General features: G+C 36.3%; 1 protein-coding gene across 2 annotated transcripts in view; it reads right to left on the bottom strand.

Annotated features, from left to right (window-relative positions):
* CDK13 (cyclin dependent kinase 13) overlaps window positions 1–18,812 on the bottom strand; it is a 117,171-nt gene that overhangs the window by 69,057 nt on the left and 29,302 nt on the right. For both annotated transcript variants that reach the window (XM_008150312.3, XM_008150316.3), the window contains exons 2-5: window positions 16,098–16,751; window positions 8,056–8,226; window positions 6,634–6,773; window positions 4,925–5,095 (exon numbers count right to left, since the gene is read on the bottom strand). In XM_008150312.3, the coding sequence (XP_008148534.1) occupies window positions 4,925–5,095; window positions 6,634–6,773; window positions 8,056–8,226; window positions 16,098–16,751 (1,136 nt within the window). The remainder of the gene's footprint in view (window positions 1–4,924; window positions 5,096–6,633; window positions 6,774–8,055; window positions 8,227–16,097; window positions 16,752–18,812) is intronic.

The following is an 18,812-nucleotide window of genomic DNA, read 5'->3' as shown; positions in this document are numbered from 1 at the left end:
CATGTGGCTCGTGAGCCGCAATTTGCCGGCCACGGGCTTAAGTCATTTACCCAAACTCCACCAGCCTTTCCTAGATGAGAACACAAGTTCAGACAAACTCAGTGACCTGCCTAAGGACATTCAGCAGTAATTTCCCAACGATCATTTAAAACTTAACAGTCATGTTTTACTTTATTTAATCATGTGTAAGTCTTATAAATATGCCTGAAGTGTCTGTTATAGTAAACACGCACATCACTCAGAATATTCTGCAGCTCACTCTTGTGTGGCAAAATGACAACTGGTAAAGGATGTATAGGCAGCCCCACACTCTAGATAAATTTCCTTGTATAGAAGATCCACAAAAATGCTGTCAGAAGTATACCATCCCCCCTCCCCTTCCCTCACCGATCACCATCAAATTCCTTCATAGGAGGACTTCATAGAATGTCAGGGGATTTCTAGGATATACTAAGATGTGTTTACCATACTCAATTTGAATAATTTAGACAGGAAAGACAACTGTTCTCGAAGGTTGAATTGACTTTTGTCTTTAAATGTGGACTATATCTTGCCTACTTAAGGACCTTTGAAGAGAAAACTCCATTATTTCTTTTCATTCTTGAGTACTCTGCTTCCATCTGAGACAGAAAATTGTCCATTTTCTTTTGACCAACCTTCCTTCTCTCCTCTCTCTCTCTCTCTCTCTCTCTCCCTCTCTCCCTCTCTCTCTCTCTCTCTCTCTCTCTCTCTCTAATGACCGCTCTCAAGTTGTTTTCAAGTCCCAACACCTTCCTGTTCAATTCTGCTTCTTTAGCCAATTCCTGAGCCCTCCTTTTCCTAGCATTCATCTTTTGCTTCAATTCTCTGACAAAGGCATTATAGGATGGGACCACGCCAGCATCAACAGCTTGCTGAATAATGTTCCTTATCCTGGTTCCTCTGTATACTGCACACATAGCATGGACTCCATGACCTGATACATGTCCCCATTGAAGTCCAGATAGGCCTATTTAATATCATCCAGCTCTTCTTTAGAATCTCTTTGTCTTCTTGAAAGCTTGAATGTCTTATAGAGGTAATGTTTTTAAAGAGTAACCTCCAATATATCTCCCAGTCCTAATCTTGGTTGAGCACACATCAGAAACCTCATCCACTCTCCCTGCTCATCATACACGGCTCTCTGCTACTCAGAATGCAATACTTTCCCAAGAATCTGGAAGTGGCAGCTGGCATCCTCCTTGTTGTCACCATCCACCTGGTCTAGGTACAATTGCAAGGACACCTTGTGGTAGCCGTGTGGGACTGTGCCTCACAGGGCACACCCGACACTGGGTAAAGGTAGGTGATGGCGAACACTTCCTTATACAGCTAGTTTAACCAATCAATCACAGCTAGTTAGATGTGACTAGAGCTTTTTACTCTTCTTGAAACTTTTACAATTAATAATTAGAGACTACTTCTAAACTTTCAGAAAAAAATTCCTTTTTAACTTCTGGGTCAGCACCATTCTGGATATCTGATCTCCACATAAATTTCATTAGAGGACTAAAACTAAAATATTAATTTCTCCCAAACCTCCATCCTCTCTGCTTATTTATAAACAATTATTATTATATTCTCAATCTATTTCTGCCCTCATGATGTATCAACAAGCTATAACAGCAAATTTTACTGTGTACTTCCTATGTGCAATATTCTAGGATAAGTGTTTCTTATGCATTATTTCATTTAATATAACAAATCTATGAGCTAGGTACTATTACACCATTTCCAGATGAGGAAAACAGTATGTAATGATGAAAAAGCAAGGATTCAAACTATAGTCTTAACCACTACATGTAATTCCCATTACTATTACCTTATTACATCTGCCTCAAAAGAACATTATTTCTTATTCACCTATTTAGGAAATAGTGGCAGGGGAAGCCCCACCTCCACCCCTTTCTATTTCCACTACACCCTCCCTACTTTGCCACAGATTCCTTTTCCTTTAAACTCTTTGCCATAGGTTATCTCCTGGTAGAAACCTATATATTCTGATTTCTCTATGTTCTATAAATTCTGAATTTCAACACATGATACTAACTCTATGTTTCCTTGTGACCCAGAAAAGGAAGTCATTTTCTCCCCTGAAAAAAATTATTTGCTATAGTTCACTGAATATAACTAAAGCACCTTCCTATATCTTTTCCTGATTATGCAAAATTCACAATCATGATAGGTTCATTTGGTTAATCTGGAACAGACTACAATCTGTTTTATAAACACTTTTCTCCTCAATTCAACTCAACATTTACTGAGTACTAACATAAGAAACACATGGAAAAGAAGGAAACCAGATGGCTAGATAGTTTTTTCTGTAAGTCACTCAAAATATCAACATTCCTACTATGTAAAAAACATTTAACATCTGTGCTAGCCGGTTTGACTCAGTGGATAGAGCGTCGGCCCAAGGACTGAAGGATCCCGGGTTCAATTCCAGTCAACGGCAGGTAACTCAGTTGCAGCAGGCTCTATCTCTGGCCCTGGTCAGGGCATGTGCCGGAGGGAGGCAACCAATCAATCCATGTTTCTCTCTCTCTGTCTTTCCCCACCCCTTCCATTCTCTCTAAAAATCAATGGGAAAATATCCTCAGGTGAGGATTAACAACAACAACAAAAAACCATATTTAACATCAAGAAAAACATTAATATACTAATAAAAATGGACAAAAGACATAAACAAGTATTATATGGGTAAAGAAATTATATGGGCACAAGAAATCATCAATCTCCATAGTAATAAGAAATAATTATTAAAAAGATAAAATCCAGCACAAGAAACCATCAATCTCCATAGTAATAAATAATTATTAAAAAGATAAAATACAATTTTTTATCTATCAAATTGCTAAAGGTAAAATAAAATTACTATAAATGCTAGTTCAAATACACGATAAGCACTGCACTATTTTTTTTTTAAGAAGGTAAAAGTTAATATTTTAGTTTTTGGCATAGATTTAAGGTCAAGCACCATTTTTGGTCCTAACCTACTTCTACAGCTTCATTTTCTACAGATCTACCACTTCCCCCAACAGTTATCCCTCTCAATTCACACAATATTTTCATCATAACATGGAATTTTTTTTTCTATGTTTTAATTGATTTCAAAGAGAGGAAGGGAGAGGGAAAGAGACAAGCATCAGTGATAAGAATCATGGATAGGCTGCCTCTTGCACATACACTATTAGGGATCAAGCCCACAGCCTAAGCATGTGCCCTGACTGGGAATCGAACTGTGACCTCCTGGTTCATAGGTCGAGGCTCAACCACTGAGCCACACTGGCCAGGGTAGAACATGGAATTATTAAAAGCTAGTTGGGGTTTTTTTGTGTGTGTCTTAAATAATTTTATTGCAATCTAATTCACATACTGTACATTCACCCATTTAAAGTGTACAATTCAGCTGGTTTTAATGTATTTGCCATTATGCAACCATCTTCAAATTGAATTTCAGAGCACTGTCATCACCACAAAAAGAGCCTCGTCTCATTAACAGTTAATCTCCACTTACAACCCCCTCTCCAAGTCTGTAGCTAGGGCTCTTAAATTGTGTGTGTCTATATTCAGCAGAAAATGGAAAGACTGGTCAAGTAAGGCCTTACTAATGAATAAAGCAACATTCAAATTGAGACCTATTGGATGAGAAGTTAGTCTTTTAAATCAGGTGCATGCGTATCTGTGTGTATGTGTGTGGTGTGTGGTATGTGTGTGCTGGTAGTGCAGATGTTTAAGTCCAGGGAAGCAGCATGTTTAAGGTAGAGAAGTGCAATGGCATATGTAACAATTCAAAAGGCCAATGTAACTAAAGTTCGGTGAGCAATCAGAAAAATGGCAAAGATGGGATTGAAGAAATGGGCAGGCAGTTATGGCCCCACAGATCAAAGAAACAGGAGGTTCAGGGTATAATGGAGGAAAAGCAAGTATTAATTTGATTATAGTACTAGGGTAATAAAAAACATTTCCACAACCCTCAGATATAAAATTTTAATTAAATTTTAGGGAGAGAGAATATGTGTGGTTGAGGACAGAAGGAAGCTAAGAACATGTTCAATCAGAACGTGCCCACTTAAAACTCTTTTATGTTAAGAGTTAGGGTTTTTGTTTAATATATTTTTATTGATTTCAGAGAAGAAGGGAGAGGGGGAGAGAGAGATGAAAACATCAATGGTGAGAGAGAATCATTGATTAGCTGCCTCCTGCACAACCCCTACTGGGGATCGAGCCCGCAACCCATGCATGTGCTCTTGAATGGAATCGAACCTGGGACCCTTAAGTCTCCAGGCCGATGCTCTATCCACTGACCCAAACCAGCTAAGGCTGCTAGAATTAGTTTGAAAAAAAATTCTGCTCTTCAAAAACCACAGATTATAAAGGAGGTAGCATTGGCTCCAAAATCTTACTCTGAAGATCTAAAAGCTACTGGCAGTAGAGCTTTTCTTTCACCCATCATGTTCCCTAATGATAATTACTTTAATAAATACATTAATTTCTTTTCAGCTTTTCTGCTAAAAGCCAACCATGTACCAGGTACAGTTTATTCAATGCAATTTCAGGTAAGATTTTTGACTCCACACTTTTAGAATTAATATATAAACCTACCATAAATTTCCTTGTATGTTAAGACATTATAACATTAAAAATGTAGTATAAATATTCTACTACTACTATAAATTGTTTCTCAATCACATTGATGCTCAAAAACCAAATACTACTAGTGAATACTTTGTGTGTGACACTGGTAAATGTGCTTTGATGTCTACTTGGGTGACTCAAAAACCACTAAAGTAAATAAACTCTTCAATTCAACTACATTTACTTAAGAGGTCAACACCTATAACAAAATCTGCAAGATAGCTTAATCATGAATACACAGAATGGTCCTATAAATATGCACACATACCTTTATCCTTCTTAAAATCCAAAGCATCTTCTTTATCAGTAACTATCTCCTTCATATTGATAATACTCTGATGAGTAAGCTGCCGAAGAATTTTAATTTCTCGAATTGCTGTAATCGGAAAGCCTTCCTTTTCATTATCTAGACGTACTTTTTTTAAGGCAACCATTTCTCCTATTAGAAAATTAAATAAAATCAAGTTACTAGCTGACAAAAACCACATGACATTTTTCTTAATTTTAAATTTATTTTAATTCATAATATTTGTTCCCTACCTCTTCAAATTACAACCCCAAAAATATATTTTGGTTTCCAACATACCACATTATAATGTTGATAGTTTAAGGAATTAGATCTTTGGCTAAATAACTTATGAGATATTTACCCAAGCTGTGGAACACCATACAACTGTATAAAAATATAGGGTAGGTGCATATGTACTGTTATTTTATGCTCTCCAAGATAAATGAAAAAAGCATGATGAGAAAGATTAGATACATTACACTGCCATTTTTGAAAAGTAAAGAAGGGGAAGATAAATATATACAATAAGCTTATATATGCATAAAATCCCTCTGAACAGAAGAGAAAATTCTGTAGATTGCACAGGTGAGAAATGCTAAGACATATTAACTTGCCTAAAGTTGTCCAATTATCCAGTAGTGAAAGTGGGATTCAAAATCTGGTTTAGCTGTCTCAAAATTTGCTCTTCCCACTCCTCTAATAGCCTAATAATTTACACATATTTGTGTCAGATAAAACCTAAATAATAAGTAAAATACACACATGCATATATACAAATTCTATTATAAGAAAATATTCATCACTATAATAAAGGTTTGTTCATTCTACTTTGAAGATAAAAGAATTCTCTATTTACAAATTTTTTAAAAGAAAAATATTTTTACCTTTAGTAATTAAAATGTATTTGACTCTTTAATAGGAAATTCTAAAATGTGGGATAACTCCTTGTTTTACTAAACAGCTTTAAAGGTTATAATTTAATCTCTTTTTGATAAAGCAGAATCATCATTACCAATATTATCACTCCATACTGTAAATGCCTTCAGGAGGTTCTAAGTATAAGGTAGTCCGCCCCGTATTAAATGGCCTGAAATAGCTATGCTATTTTAATCTATTGATTATTTCAACAAGGAATTATAAGATTATACTCTGGCTCAGAGCATTACTTTGTAAAATATACAGCCTCTGACAGTTACATTTTCCTCTTCTGTAAGGCCTTTTAAAACTTTCTCTCAGGTTCCTGATTATGTTCTGAAAGATTCAGCTGCTAAATCTGGCCTCCAAATAAAGGATAATTTCTACAGAAGAAAAAAAAAAATAATTTTGGCCAACATAAGTGTTGTATAAGGCTTACTACAACAGGTTTATTACTAAGTCTAATAACATCAATATACTTTTTTTCCTCTGATTACTGACAACGTAAGAATTTATTCACCATAAAAAAAGAAACCTAAATCCCAGCATACTACATATTACAAATACTAAACACTTTTAGAAAGTATAAATGATTGCACACCCACTTACATATACTCAATTCTTACATAAGTGCATATATAAAACAAGGTGAAACAAAATCATAATAAAAATTTAACTGTTTTCCTAAAAATTGCTGAAGTTAGTTATTCATTAGAAATGAAACACAAATACATTCCACAGTCCTAAAGATCCACAGCATTTGGCATTCTTACCAGTGTCTTTATCCCTGGCCTTGTAAACTTGTCCATAGGTTCCTTCTCCAATAATTCCGATGATATCAAATTTATCCACGCATCGTTTTCCCCAGTCAATATCTTTTTCTTTGATTTCACCATAGCGAGGCCCACATATTCTATCAAATATAGTTCTGAAGTTTTTATATACAATCAAGCAAACTGAATAAACTGTTAAAAACTCAATCTCCTCCCACCACCTAATCCTACATCCTTTATTTCCCCATACCCTTCCACATTTGAATGCAAGTAACTCTGGGATTTGGTACTATAAAGTATCATGAAAGTCAAGGGATCAATCTCCACACTGACTCTTCTTATGTACAATAGCACTTAAACTGAGGAAGAAAAGAAGTAAAGCTTGTATGAAGGACTTTCAGAAATAAAACCTCATTTTGCAGTGAGTGGACAAAACCAACATTAGTATGAAGAGTCAAAGTTAAGTTCTCTAACCAACCTCCACAAAGTTTTCTTTTTCATTCATTGACTATATATCTGCTTTCAAAACACAGAGTTTTGATAATGAGCATTACCAAAAATCTAACTATAAGTCTCACTGACGAATTTAGACTCATGATAGATAAAATTATCTTGAAAATGGAAACACCAGAAAGACTTGTCTGATAGTACACAAGTATTAATAAAATCAATGCTCAGGAATCCACACTTTAAGAGTGTGTGTGTGTGTGTGTGTGTGTGTGTGAGAGAGAGAGAGAGAGAGAGAGAGAGAGAGAGAGAGAGAGAGACATATATTTGACGTTCTTAAAAAAATGTAGTTTTGTAGTATTTTAATATTCTGTAGTAATAGAAAGTCATATAATAGGATAAAGCTATTAATACTCAAAGAAAGACTATTTTAAAAGTTTTCTAGCTTTCTGCTCCATACTAGAAAAATCATCTCATATTCTTACAATAGGTGCTACCTGAACAGCAATGCTTACATCAGATGTAACTCAAACTCTTACACATTCGATTGGTTAAGTTAAAAAAAAGAGAGATCAACATTCTCCTCGTTTAACTGATGCAGCTAAGGAAAGACCAGCAGCTTGTCCATTACTAATTTTGTTTGGGATTACTTAATGCTGACTGCCACCTTGTCCAATTTCAGTGTTTCTGTTATTTAAATATCTTTATTATAAAAGTTATCTTTAACACATACAATAACCCCCAAAATCAATACATTACAAACTGTGAGAGAAAATTTAATTTAATTTTATTAGTCGTTTTGAATAGGTATGCAGGCAACTATGAAATTTTCAAAACTCTAATAAGAGTTTATTCAGATATTTAAGTCGAACAAATAAACACACTTTTTATTATTTTAAATCTTAATTTTGTGTTTTATAATGATCCAGAATCACCTCTGGTCAATTTAAGAGCAGGTAGAAAGCAAGCACATACTTAGGCCTCCTTTTACTATGTAACTGTGTTGCTGTTTTCTTTTCCTCTGGACTCTTTGAGAGATCATCTCCTCCTGGTAGCTCAGGGGGCAGTGGTAAATCAGCAAGTAGACATCGTAATTTCTTTTCTACTTCTTTTTTAACTGCTTTTACAGAAATATTTCCTCGTAAGCTAAAAAAGAAAGGAGTCAGACAAAAATAAATAAAAAACACAAACCAACAAAACTTTATCTCATTGAGAAATAAAAATGCAGCCATGTCTTACATTTGAGTAGCATACAATGGCAAAATACTGAACTAAATTTCTTATTTTCCAGATAAAATATTATACCATATTCAAATGCAAATTTAAAATTAGGTGGTAAAAACTATGTAGAATTTCAAAACTAAGGAAATTTGAACAAAGTATCGATTACCAATATTGGCTCATTAATTTTAACCAATGTACCACACTAATGTTGTTTACAATGAGGAAACTGAGTGCAGGGTAGATGGGGGACTCTAATTTTTCTGTAAAAATCTGTGTATTTTTTAAAAATAATATATAATTACTATAAGGCTATATTAGAACAAAAAGTAAACTGTTTTACAAGAAAATTAATTAATTTTGTAATGGTATTTGGTTTTATTCCAGTGAAGAAACAAAAGTTGTTTTGTTGTAAGAAATAAATAAAACTACAAGCTATTATTCATCTTGCCCATTTAAATAACCACAAACAACTAATTTAGCTTCCTTTTCAGGTTAACTTTCTTAAACTCAAACAATGCTTCTTTTAAAACTTTTTAAGGCTCTAGCTAACTAGAATTGCTGGTAAAAATTTTAGCTTAGTTATTAGTTTTGTACTTTTTATGAATGCATAAAGAGCTCTGATTTTTAAAGTACTATATCTAACTTGGTAACTCATTATTTTAAACCTCTCAGATATTACAAAATCCTTTACCTAATAATATGGCATGTTGAAAGAGAATCTTAAATTGATAATAAAATTTGGACTTAATATACTTTCATAGCAGGTATGAGTTCTATAATGAAAAAGTTTAGTGAAACTACACTACTGAAGTCAGAAGTTACTAAGAAGTTATCAAAACATAAGATTTAATTTCTTACAACAAAACTTCTATTAATTTTGAAAATCAATATTATTGTATTCAAAATTGATCCTTTTCTTCATAATCCTGTTACTCACCAGAAGGTTAACAGAAAAAAACATGCTCAAAAGAAAACTGATTTGTAGTTTCATTTGATTTTATTTGTTTGTTTGTTTTAAAGTAATGGTATCAGAGCCTACTCTTCAATTTTACTGTCTCCTATTACAGATTGTATACCTCAATGTGCTAGGTATTACGTAAGGCACTGGAGATTTAACAGCAAAAATAATAACAATTAAGACATAGTCCCTCTCAGCAAAGAGCTTACAGTTTTTTTAGAACACAGTCAGGTAAGCAACAGGATAAATACACAAATGGATTCCCAGAGTAATGTGGTATCTAAAGGGTATTTTATTCAGGATTGAAATACAATAAAAGCTTCTTTCTAGAAAAGGGAAAATTTGTACTCTGTCTGAAAATAAGCTTATTTATTTAGAAGACTAAGTTGCTAACTTGTAATTAGGCTTTAGTAAAAAATTCTCATTTATCTGAGGATTGAAATCAACATTTTTTGGGGGAAAACTAAACTAAAAGTCTTAACTTTACTTATAACTTAAAATTTAAAAGACTGCCTATATTCCAATATGTCATTATATGAACTATTAAGTTCAGCAAAATTCACAGATTTAAGAGAAATGAAATACTGTTTTTGAAGAACAACATTACATAATTAAAAAAACATTGTAGCTTCACTGAATACCTGCAATAACCTATTTGGAAATGTGATTTTTTAAAAGTTTCCATATACTACAGCAATAAAAATAAAATGCATTAACAAGAAATGTACAAGACCTAAAGAAGAAAATTAAAACATTTGACTGATGAAAATAAATTTGACTGAAAAGAAACCATGTTTTTGTATGGAAACTATAATACTGTCAGTCTCCAAATTAATCTATTACATTTAATAGAGTCCCAAACAAAACCAAAGGAATAGTCTTTTTAAAAAATATTTATTTTTTATTGATCTCAGAGAGGATGGGAGAGGGAGAAAGAGAAACATCAATGATGAGAATCATTGATCGGCTGCCTCCTGTATGCCTCCTACTGGGGATCGAGCCAGAAACCTGGGGATGCATCTTGCCCCGAATCAAATAGTGACCTCCTGGTTCATAGGTTGGGGCTCATCCACTGAGCCACACCAGCCAGGCAGGAATAATCTTTAAAATAAAACTTGACAAGCTGACTGAATAGAAAATTTGTCTAAGAATAAAAGCAAAAAACTGCCAAGAAATTTCTGAAAAATAATAATAAAGTGAAATTTGCCCTGTAAGTCACCTATCCAAAAAAATCTCCAATCAGAAGCCAAAGACTTGAAGTCAAAGAATATGTATTACTTTCTATACAATGTTTTGTAATAGACTATTAACTATCGATACTTTTAAATCAGAAGATTTACAGAAACATTCAGATTCGAGGCTTCTTAAAAAACAAACAAACAAAAACACTCTAACAACAATGGGCCTAAATTCATGTACAGCATCACTAAAGCTGAAGATGAATAGCAGGGCTGTTCATTAATCAGTAATTTATTCCATCTCTTCACTTTCACATTATCCCTACCCGTATAATGGAAATTTGAGTTTGAGAGCCAATATGCCACGTACCTAAAGTTAAAGCAAAAGATATTGGTAAAGAAATAATAAAATATGATAATAAAAGAGTCTGGAAACACAGATACCTATAAGAATTTTTATATATGGCACCACAAATCAGTGAGATGGAGTATTCAATAAATGATGTTACTAATTGGATTTATTAGTCCACAGGGTGGTATTGGGGAGACATATCTTCCTTCTTCATTTAAAAACTAAAGACAAATATCTGTAAGATGTAAGTTAACCTTTTTATATACTCAGAAGTTTTAAAGGAAAAAGAACAGATCTAACTACAATTTTTTAAATGGAAAACATCAATGTAGCCAAGAACAAAACAAATAAATCTCAAAGGAAATCAACAGACTGAGGCAAAGGTCAAGATCCCTAAAATAAGGAGTACCTACAAATCAATCAGAAAAAGGAAAACCATCTTCAGAAGCTAGCATAAGATATAAACAAGCAATTCACTGGAAAAAATAAATAGCCAATAAATATTCAAAAAAATGCTATGTCTCAATAATCAGCAAAATGCAAAATTAAATCATTACATATTTTAAAGATTATCAAAAATACAAAAATGGCAATGCTGTTGAAGTAATTTCATACATTTGGGTACATAAATTGGTACATAGTTTTATTGAAATACAATTTTGGCAATTTCTATCAATTCTTAAATGTGGAGAAACCAAGATGGTGGCAACCTAAACTGCTGCCTCACGCAACAATTTCAAAACTACAACTAAAAGACAAAACGGACATCATCCAGAACCACAGGAAGGCTGGCTGAGTGGAAATTCTACAACTAGAAGGAAAGAGAAAAGCACACTGAGACTCAGAGGAGCTGCAGAAGGCAGAGGTACCGAGGTGCGTGCGCGGAGAGGGCTGACAACTGAGTATGCGGCTGGCTTTCTCAACCGAGAGGGAGACAAAAGCTCCCAATGGCTCTGAACTCCAGTTCTGGACAAGACTCTGGGGACCCAGACTCACACGGGGAGAAACTGGACTGTCAGGAAAGAGAAAAGCACACTGAGACTCAGAGGAACTGCGGAAGGCAGAGGTACCGAGGTGCGCACGCGGAGAGGGCTGGCAACTGAGAATGAGGCTGGCTTTCTAAACCGGGAGGGAGACAAAAGCTCCCAACGGCTCTGAACTCCAGTTCCGGGCGAGACTCTGGCGACCCAGACTCATTCAGGGAGAAACTGGACTGTCTAGCAGCGGGCAGAACTCGAGGGAGGCTTTCTCTCAGAGGTGCTTGCAGCGATTACCACGGGACACTGAGACACAGGGGCCTCTTAGGACAGGGCAGACGGGAAGCCATTGCTGTCTGCTCCGCCCTGAGACTCCACCCCATCCAAGCTGAGAACAGAGGCTTTTGCAAGTCTTGTCTCATAAGGGTGTCTCCAGCACAGAAGTTCTCCCAGCGTAGACACAGCTGATCCTCACAACCAATTGGCCTGGAAGTCAAATCCTCCCAGTGATACCAACAACAATCAAGGCTTAACTACAACAAGACTGTGCACATAGCCCACAGAGGGGTGCACCAAGAGTGTCCACCTCAGGTAACTGGGGAGACTGAGCCACTGGGCCCTATAGGACACCTAGCACACAAAGCCACTCTATCAACTCAGGGAAGCAGTGAAAATGCGGAGACAAAGAAACAGGTCACAAATGAAAGAAATGGAGGAAAACAAACAACTGGATATAGAGTTCAAAACCACGTTTATAAGGTTTTACAAGAATTTTCTAGAAAAGGCCGATAAATTTAGTGAGACCCTCGAGGATATGAAAAAGGACCAACTAGAAATTAAGCATACACTGACTGAAATAAAAAATAACATACAGAGATCCAACAGCAGACTAGAGGATCGCAAGAATCAAGGCAAAGATTTGAAATACAAAGAAGTAAAAAACACCCAACCAGAAAAGCAAAAAGAATCCAAAAATATGAAGATAGTGTAAGGAGCCTCTGGGACAACTTCAAGCGTACCAACATCTGAATTATGGGGGTGCCAGAAGAAGAGAGAGAGCAAGATACTGAAAACCTATTTAAAGAAATAATGACAGAAAACTTCCCCCCACCTCATGAAAGAAATAGACTTACAAGTCCAGGAAGCGCAGAGAACCCCAAACAAAAGGAATCCAAAGAGGACCACACCAAGACACATCATAACTAAAATGCCAAGAGCAAAACACAAAGAGAGAATATTAAAAGCAGCAAGAGAAAAACAGTTAGTTACCTACAAGGGAGCATCCATATGATTGTCAGCTGATTTCTCAACAGAAACTATGCAGGCCAGACGGGAGTGGCAATATTCGAAGTGATGAATAGCAAGAACCTACAACCAAGATTACTCTACCCAGAAAAGTTAACATTCAGAATTGAAGGTCAGATAAAGAGCTTCACAGATAAGAAAAAGCTAAAGGAGTTAATCCCTGCCAAACCAGTATTATATGAAATGCTGAAAGGTATTCTTTAAGAAGAGGAAGAAGAAAAAAGTAAAGATAAAAATTATGAACAACTAATATATATCTATCAACAAGTGAAGCTAAAAGTCAAGTGAATAAAATCTGATGAACAGAATAAACTGGTGAATATAATAGAATCAGGAGCATAGAAAGGGAGTGGACTGACAATTCTCAGGGGAAAGGGGTATGGGGATGCGGGAAGAGACTGGACAAAAATCGTATACCTATGGATGAGGACAGTGAGGGGGGGTAAAGGGCAGAGGGTGGGGTGGGAACCAGGTGGAGGGGAGCTATGGGGGAAAAAAAGAGGAACAATTGTAATAATCTGAACAATAAAGATTTATTTAAAAAATTCTTAAATGTGCATAATTTGATCTTCCAACTATCCTAAAAATAGCTCACATGTACATGGAATATTAATATAAGGTGAGTTTAACAGCAAACAAATATGAATCTAAGTATCCATTAGTCAATAGCAAAACAGTTAATAAGAGCATGATGCATCCATTCCTATAAGTAGGAATACTGAACCTAACCTAAAAGACTCACTAGGAAACAAGGAAGACTCACTCAAAAACCAATGGCTGCCCTAGTCGGTTTGGTTCAGCGGATAGAGCATCAGCCTGCGGACCAAAGGGTCCCTGGTTCAATTCTGGTCAAGGGCATGTAACCCGGTTGCAGGCTTCTCTCCCCCACCCCCAAGGGCCCTGATCGAGGGCGTGCAGGAGGCAACCAATCGCTGTAGTTCTCTCAGATGGATGAGTTTCTCTCTGTCTTCCCCTCTCTCTTCCACTCCCTCTAAAAATTAACAGAAAAATATCCTCAGGTGAGGATTAAAACAAAACAACAACAACAACAAAAAAAACGGGCTCAAGTTAAAAAGGACAAAGGAGTCAGCTTTAAAAAGTCCCCACAGGCCAAATTTCTGACACTTGGAGCATCAAAAGGAAGAGTGACTGTAATTGTTCTTGCATCAACCTTTTGACCACACACGTTAGTAGTAGTACTTAGGGAGTCTTAAGAAACATCTATGCCCTGGCCGCTGAGGCTCAGCTGGCTGGAGCATTGTCCCAGGTTGAGAGTGCAATCCCTGGTCAGGGTGCATATAAGGAGGCAATTGATCGATGATTCTCTCTCACATTGATGTTTCTTTCTCTGTCACTCTCCCTCTAAAATCAATGAAAACATATCCTCAAGTGAGGGTTTAAAAAAAAAGAAACTTATATATCCATGAAACATACAAACACATTCAAAGAAATAAAAGCAGAGACACAACAAAGAGAAAAACAGAAAAGGTAGATCAAAAGAAATTTTTTAATGACCAAGTATGAAATGTGTCACCATCTCATTAAAAACAGATGCACAGAGAATATCCTCCTTGAGCATTCACATGGGTATGGCCTGAGTTCTTGAAAATATCACCAGTACAAGTTTACCCCTAAAGCACGAATGAAGAATAAAGTAGAGAACAAGTCTCACTGGCCCAGAATCACTGGATTCTCAGGTACTAATGATAAGGGACTCAAATCTGCACTCATTGTGCTGAAAAACCCATTCCAGCACTCATGAAAATTCGAAATCACTATTATGAACCTACAATGCTCCTAGATAACAGTCAAACCTGGAATTACCACACTTATAGTAGTATAATGGAATAACACCAAATTAAGTTCAATGGGATATCTTGGTAACATTTTTTATTGTAGGAAAAAAGAGCCTCAGAAGGCATGAGACAGGAAATTTTTTTTTAAGTTATAAAATTTTCATAGTGCTAACCAAAGTGAGCACTTGAAAGAACTGCCCACATGGTGTTTTTATCTGCTTGTTTTGGCAGAATTCTTTCAGCTAGGAAAATTGTCCATATAGTTGCTTCTCAATAGAAAGTAAGAAGGAAAACAGCTCTAATTTCTTCATAAGAATAAAAATTGAAAAAATTAAGTAGTATAATAGGCAAATATAACACAATAGCATAATGCATCTATCCTAGCATACATTTAAGAAATTTACACATACTCTTACCTTCATCCTCTTAAAAATAAAATGTTTCAAAATAAAAAGCAAGCCACATCCCCAATATTCATAATAGAAATCTGTAAATATATTAAAGGAAAGCATAACCACATTATGGGTTTTCTGTAATATATAATTAATTCCTAATTGCAAAAAAGTTAAAGTCAAGAAAGACTAAAGGGATAAATTCATAAATTCACCCAAACTGGTAAATTTAAAAGGCCACTAAAGAAACTTAAAAAACCAAGATACATGCTTTATATCACCCAGGGCAGACTCTCTCATAAAATGTCCTGTCTCTGATACTATCATCAAGGAATATTAAATCAAAGTATATACCGGCAGTTCTAATTCTCCAACTCAAACTGATATATACATTGTATTCCAAGATAATGTCAAATTTTTCCAGGGAATTCTTAGCATAAGCTATAATTTTGTCATTCTACAATGTGCTTCATTTTAAGACATATATTAGAAAGAAAATTAATCCACATATTTTTTGTAAATTTTTTTGGGGGGGAATAAGTCAAATAATTTCTCACTTCAAACTTACATATTTTTTTCTTTAAACAGTTCAATAACTGCCCTAGCCAGTTTAGCTTAGTGAATAGAGCATCGGCCCATGGACTGAAGGGTCCTGGTCAGGGTGCATGCAGAAGACAACCAATCGATGTGTCTCTCACATCAACCTTTCTCTCTCTCAGTCTCTCCCTCCTCTCTTCCACTCTCTCTAAAAATCAATAGAAAAATATCCTCGAGTGAGAATTAACAAAAAAAAAAATAATAATAAGCAGTTATTGACCAAATTTTCTGCACTTACCTATCAGCATCTTTATCTTCAGGCAGCATGGGAGGCAAAGGTAATGGTGGTAATGTAGAGGTCACTAGAGCCACATGTTGTTCCTTCTCCTTGGCTCCTGTGCTTGGTGTAAGTGGTTTGGTTTTCTCTTTAAGAGATACTGGTTCCTCCTTTGTAGCAGCAGATTTACTCTCCTTCCCAACTGCTTTCTTGGCGGTTTTATCTACAATCAAATTATTGTCCACCTTTGTTACCTGAATAAGTGGCTTTGTTTTTGCCTTGTCATTTTTTAAAGTTCCACCACTTGAGGGAGAAGGTGCAGGCTCAATCTTAAGTTTCTTCACATCCTTCACATGGTTTGTTTGTGATGCGCTGGCACCAGTTTCTGTGTTCCCCTTGGTAGGTGTAGAAGTGTTTGAGGCTTTGGCAGCTTTGGCAGCGGCCTCAGCAGCCTTGGCTGCCTCTGCAGCTTTCGCTGCCTCTGCAGCTCTTGCTGCCTCTGCAGCTCGTGCTTTTTTATTCTTGTTCAATTCAGCTGCCAGGCTACTCTTCAGAGTTAGTGTGCTAGGAGAAATGCTAGAATGACGACTTCTGGATCTAGACAATCTGTGCCTACTACGAGATCTTGAATGCCTAGATGAATATGGGCTTCTGCTTCGGGATTTGGCAGACCGTCTGGCGGAAAATAATTAAGATTTAGTCAGTAATTCAGAAAAGTGCAGATAAAATTTATAAAAACTGCTAACTCCAGCCTGTGAAATGAAAGATTTATTTAATTTCAAAATCATAATATAGTTTTTGTGGGAGGATTTTTAAAAAACAAAAAGTGCTTTTAAGTAGAATATTGTCTGGTGATCTGGTGGCTACAGTTTTACTGAAACTAGAGCGAATGTCTTAATCTTGATCTAGCCTACAAATGCTCAAAGGTGAGGTTGGATGAAAACAGATTCTGAGAGAAGAAATACTGTTAAGAATTAGGAGGAAGTCCATCAGGTGTGGCTCAGTGGTTGAGCACTGACCCATGAACCAGGAGGTCATGGTTCAATTCCCAGGGCTATGGGCTCGATCCCCAATGGGGGGGCCAGGAAGAAGGCAACTGATCAATGATTCTCTCTCATCATTGATGGTTCTATCTCTCTCTCGCTCCCCCATCCTCTCTGAAATCAATAAAAACATTTAAAAAAAAGAATTAGGAGGAAAAAGTGTGACAAGGCATCACTACTGTCTAAGAAAACAGAAGCAGGCAACAAGGATACCAGGGATAGGAGTAGCAGGGTGACTGATCTTTTACCAGGGAGACAATCTCTACATCTCAAAAGCATCTTCACCCATTAAATTCAGAAGTAGGTCTGTCTACAAGAGTGAAAAAGACAAAACCTGTCATTAGGCAATAAGTAAAAGTTCCTAAATCTTGGGAACTACTTAATGACTGTGCAATTCACTTCTCAGAAATTATTGGAGGCCCAGCCTGTTTGGCTCAGTGGTTGAGTATTGACCTATGAACCTGGGGGTCACAGTTCGATTTCCAGTCAGGGCACATGCCCAGGTTGCGGGCTCGATCCCCGATGTGCAGTGTGCAGGAGGCAGCCAATCAATGATTTTCTCTCATCATTGATGTTTCTATCTCTCTCTCCCTTCCTCTCCCTGAAATCAATTAATATATATAAATAAATGAACAAAGGACCTGAATAGATACTTCTCCAAAGAAGATATACTGATGGCCAAAAGACATATGAAAAAATATTAAATATCACTAATCATCAAAGAGATGCAAATTAAAACTACAATAAGGTATTATCTCACACCTGCCAGGATGGCTATCATCAATAAATCAACAAACATGTGCTGGCTAGAATGTGGACAAAAGGAAACCATCATGCACTGTTAGTGGGAATGCAAACTGGTACAGCCACTGTGGAAAACAAGATGGCATTTCCTAAAAAAAAAAAAAAAAAATTTAAATGGAAGTGCCTTTTGACCCGGTGATCCCACTTCTGGGAATATATCCTAAAAATCCCAAAACACTAATGTGAAAGAATATATGCACTCCTATGTTTGTTGCAGCATTATTTACAACAGCCAAGATCTGGAAACAGCCCAAGTGCCCATCAGAAGATGAGTGGATGAAAAAGCTGTGGTACATTTACACAATGGAATACTATTCGACCATCAAAAAGAATAAACTCTTATGCTTTGTGACAGTATGGAGAGCATTATGCTAAATGAAATAAGCCAGTCTGAGAAAGACAAATACCATATGATCTCACTTATATGTGCAATCTAATGAACAAAACAAACTGACGAACAAAATGGAAACAGAGGCATGGATACATGGAACAGACTGACAGCTGACAGAGGGGAGGGGCACGTGGGGACTGACTGAAAGACGATGAAGGGATTAGCCAAAACACATATACAGCCCAGCCAGTGTGGCTCAATGGAGGTCACGGTTCGATTCCCAGTCAGGGCACATACCAGGGTTGCAGACTTGTCCCCATCGTGCAGGAGGGCAGCTGATCAACTGTTCTCTCTCATCATTAATGTTCCTCTCTCTCTCTCCCTCTCCTTCTCTCTCTCCCTCCCTCTCTGAAATCAACAAAAAATATATTTTAAAAAAACAACATATATACATAACACATAGACAACAGTGTGGTAGCCAGAGGGAAAGAGGGTGGAGGCTAGGTGGAAGTGGACAAAGTGGGGGGGGGAGGGGGGGAATGGAGACCAAAAGAAACT

Source organism: Eptesicus fuscus, chromosome 14 (genome assembly GCF_027574615.1).
Source record: "Eptesicus fuscus isolate TK198812 chromosome 14, DD_ASM_mEF_20220401, whole genome shotgun sequence".
In the NCBI taxonomy this organism is placed as follows: domain Eukaryota; kingdom Metazoa; phylum Chordata; class Mammalia; order Chiroptera; family Vespertilionidae; genus Eptesicus; species Eptesicus fuscus.
Note: the sequence above shows the minus strand (reverse complement) of the source record. Positions and strands in the feature narration are given on the sequence as shown.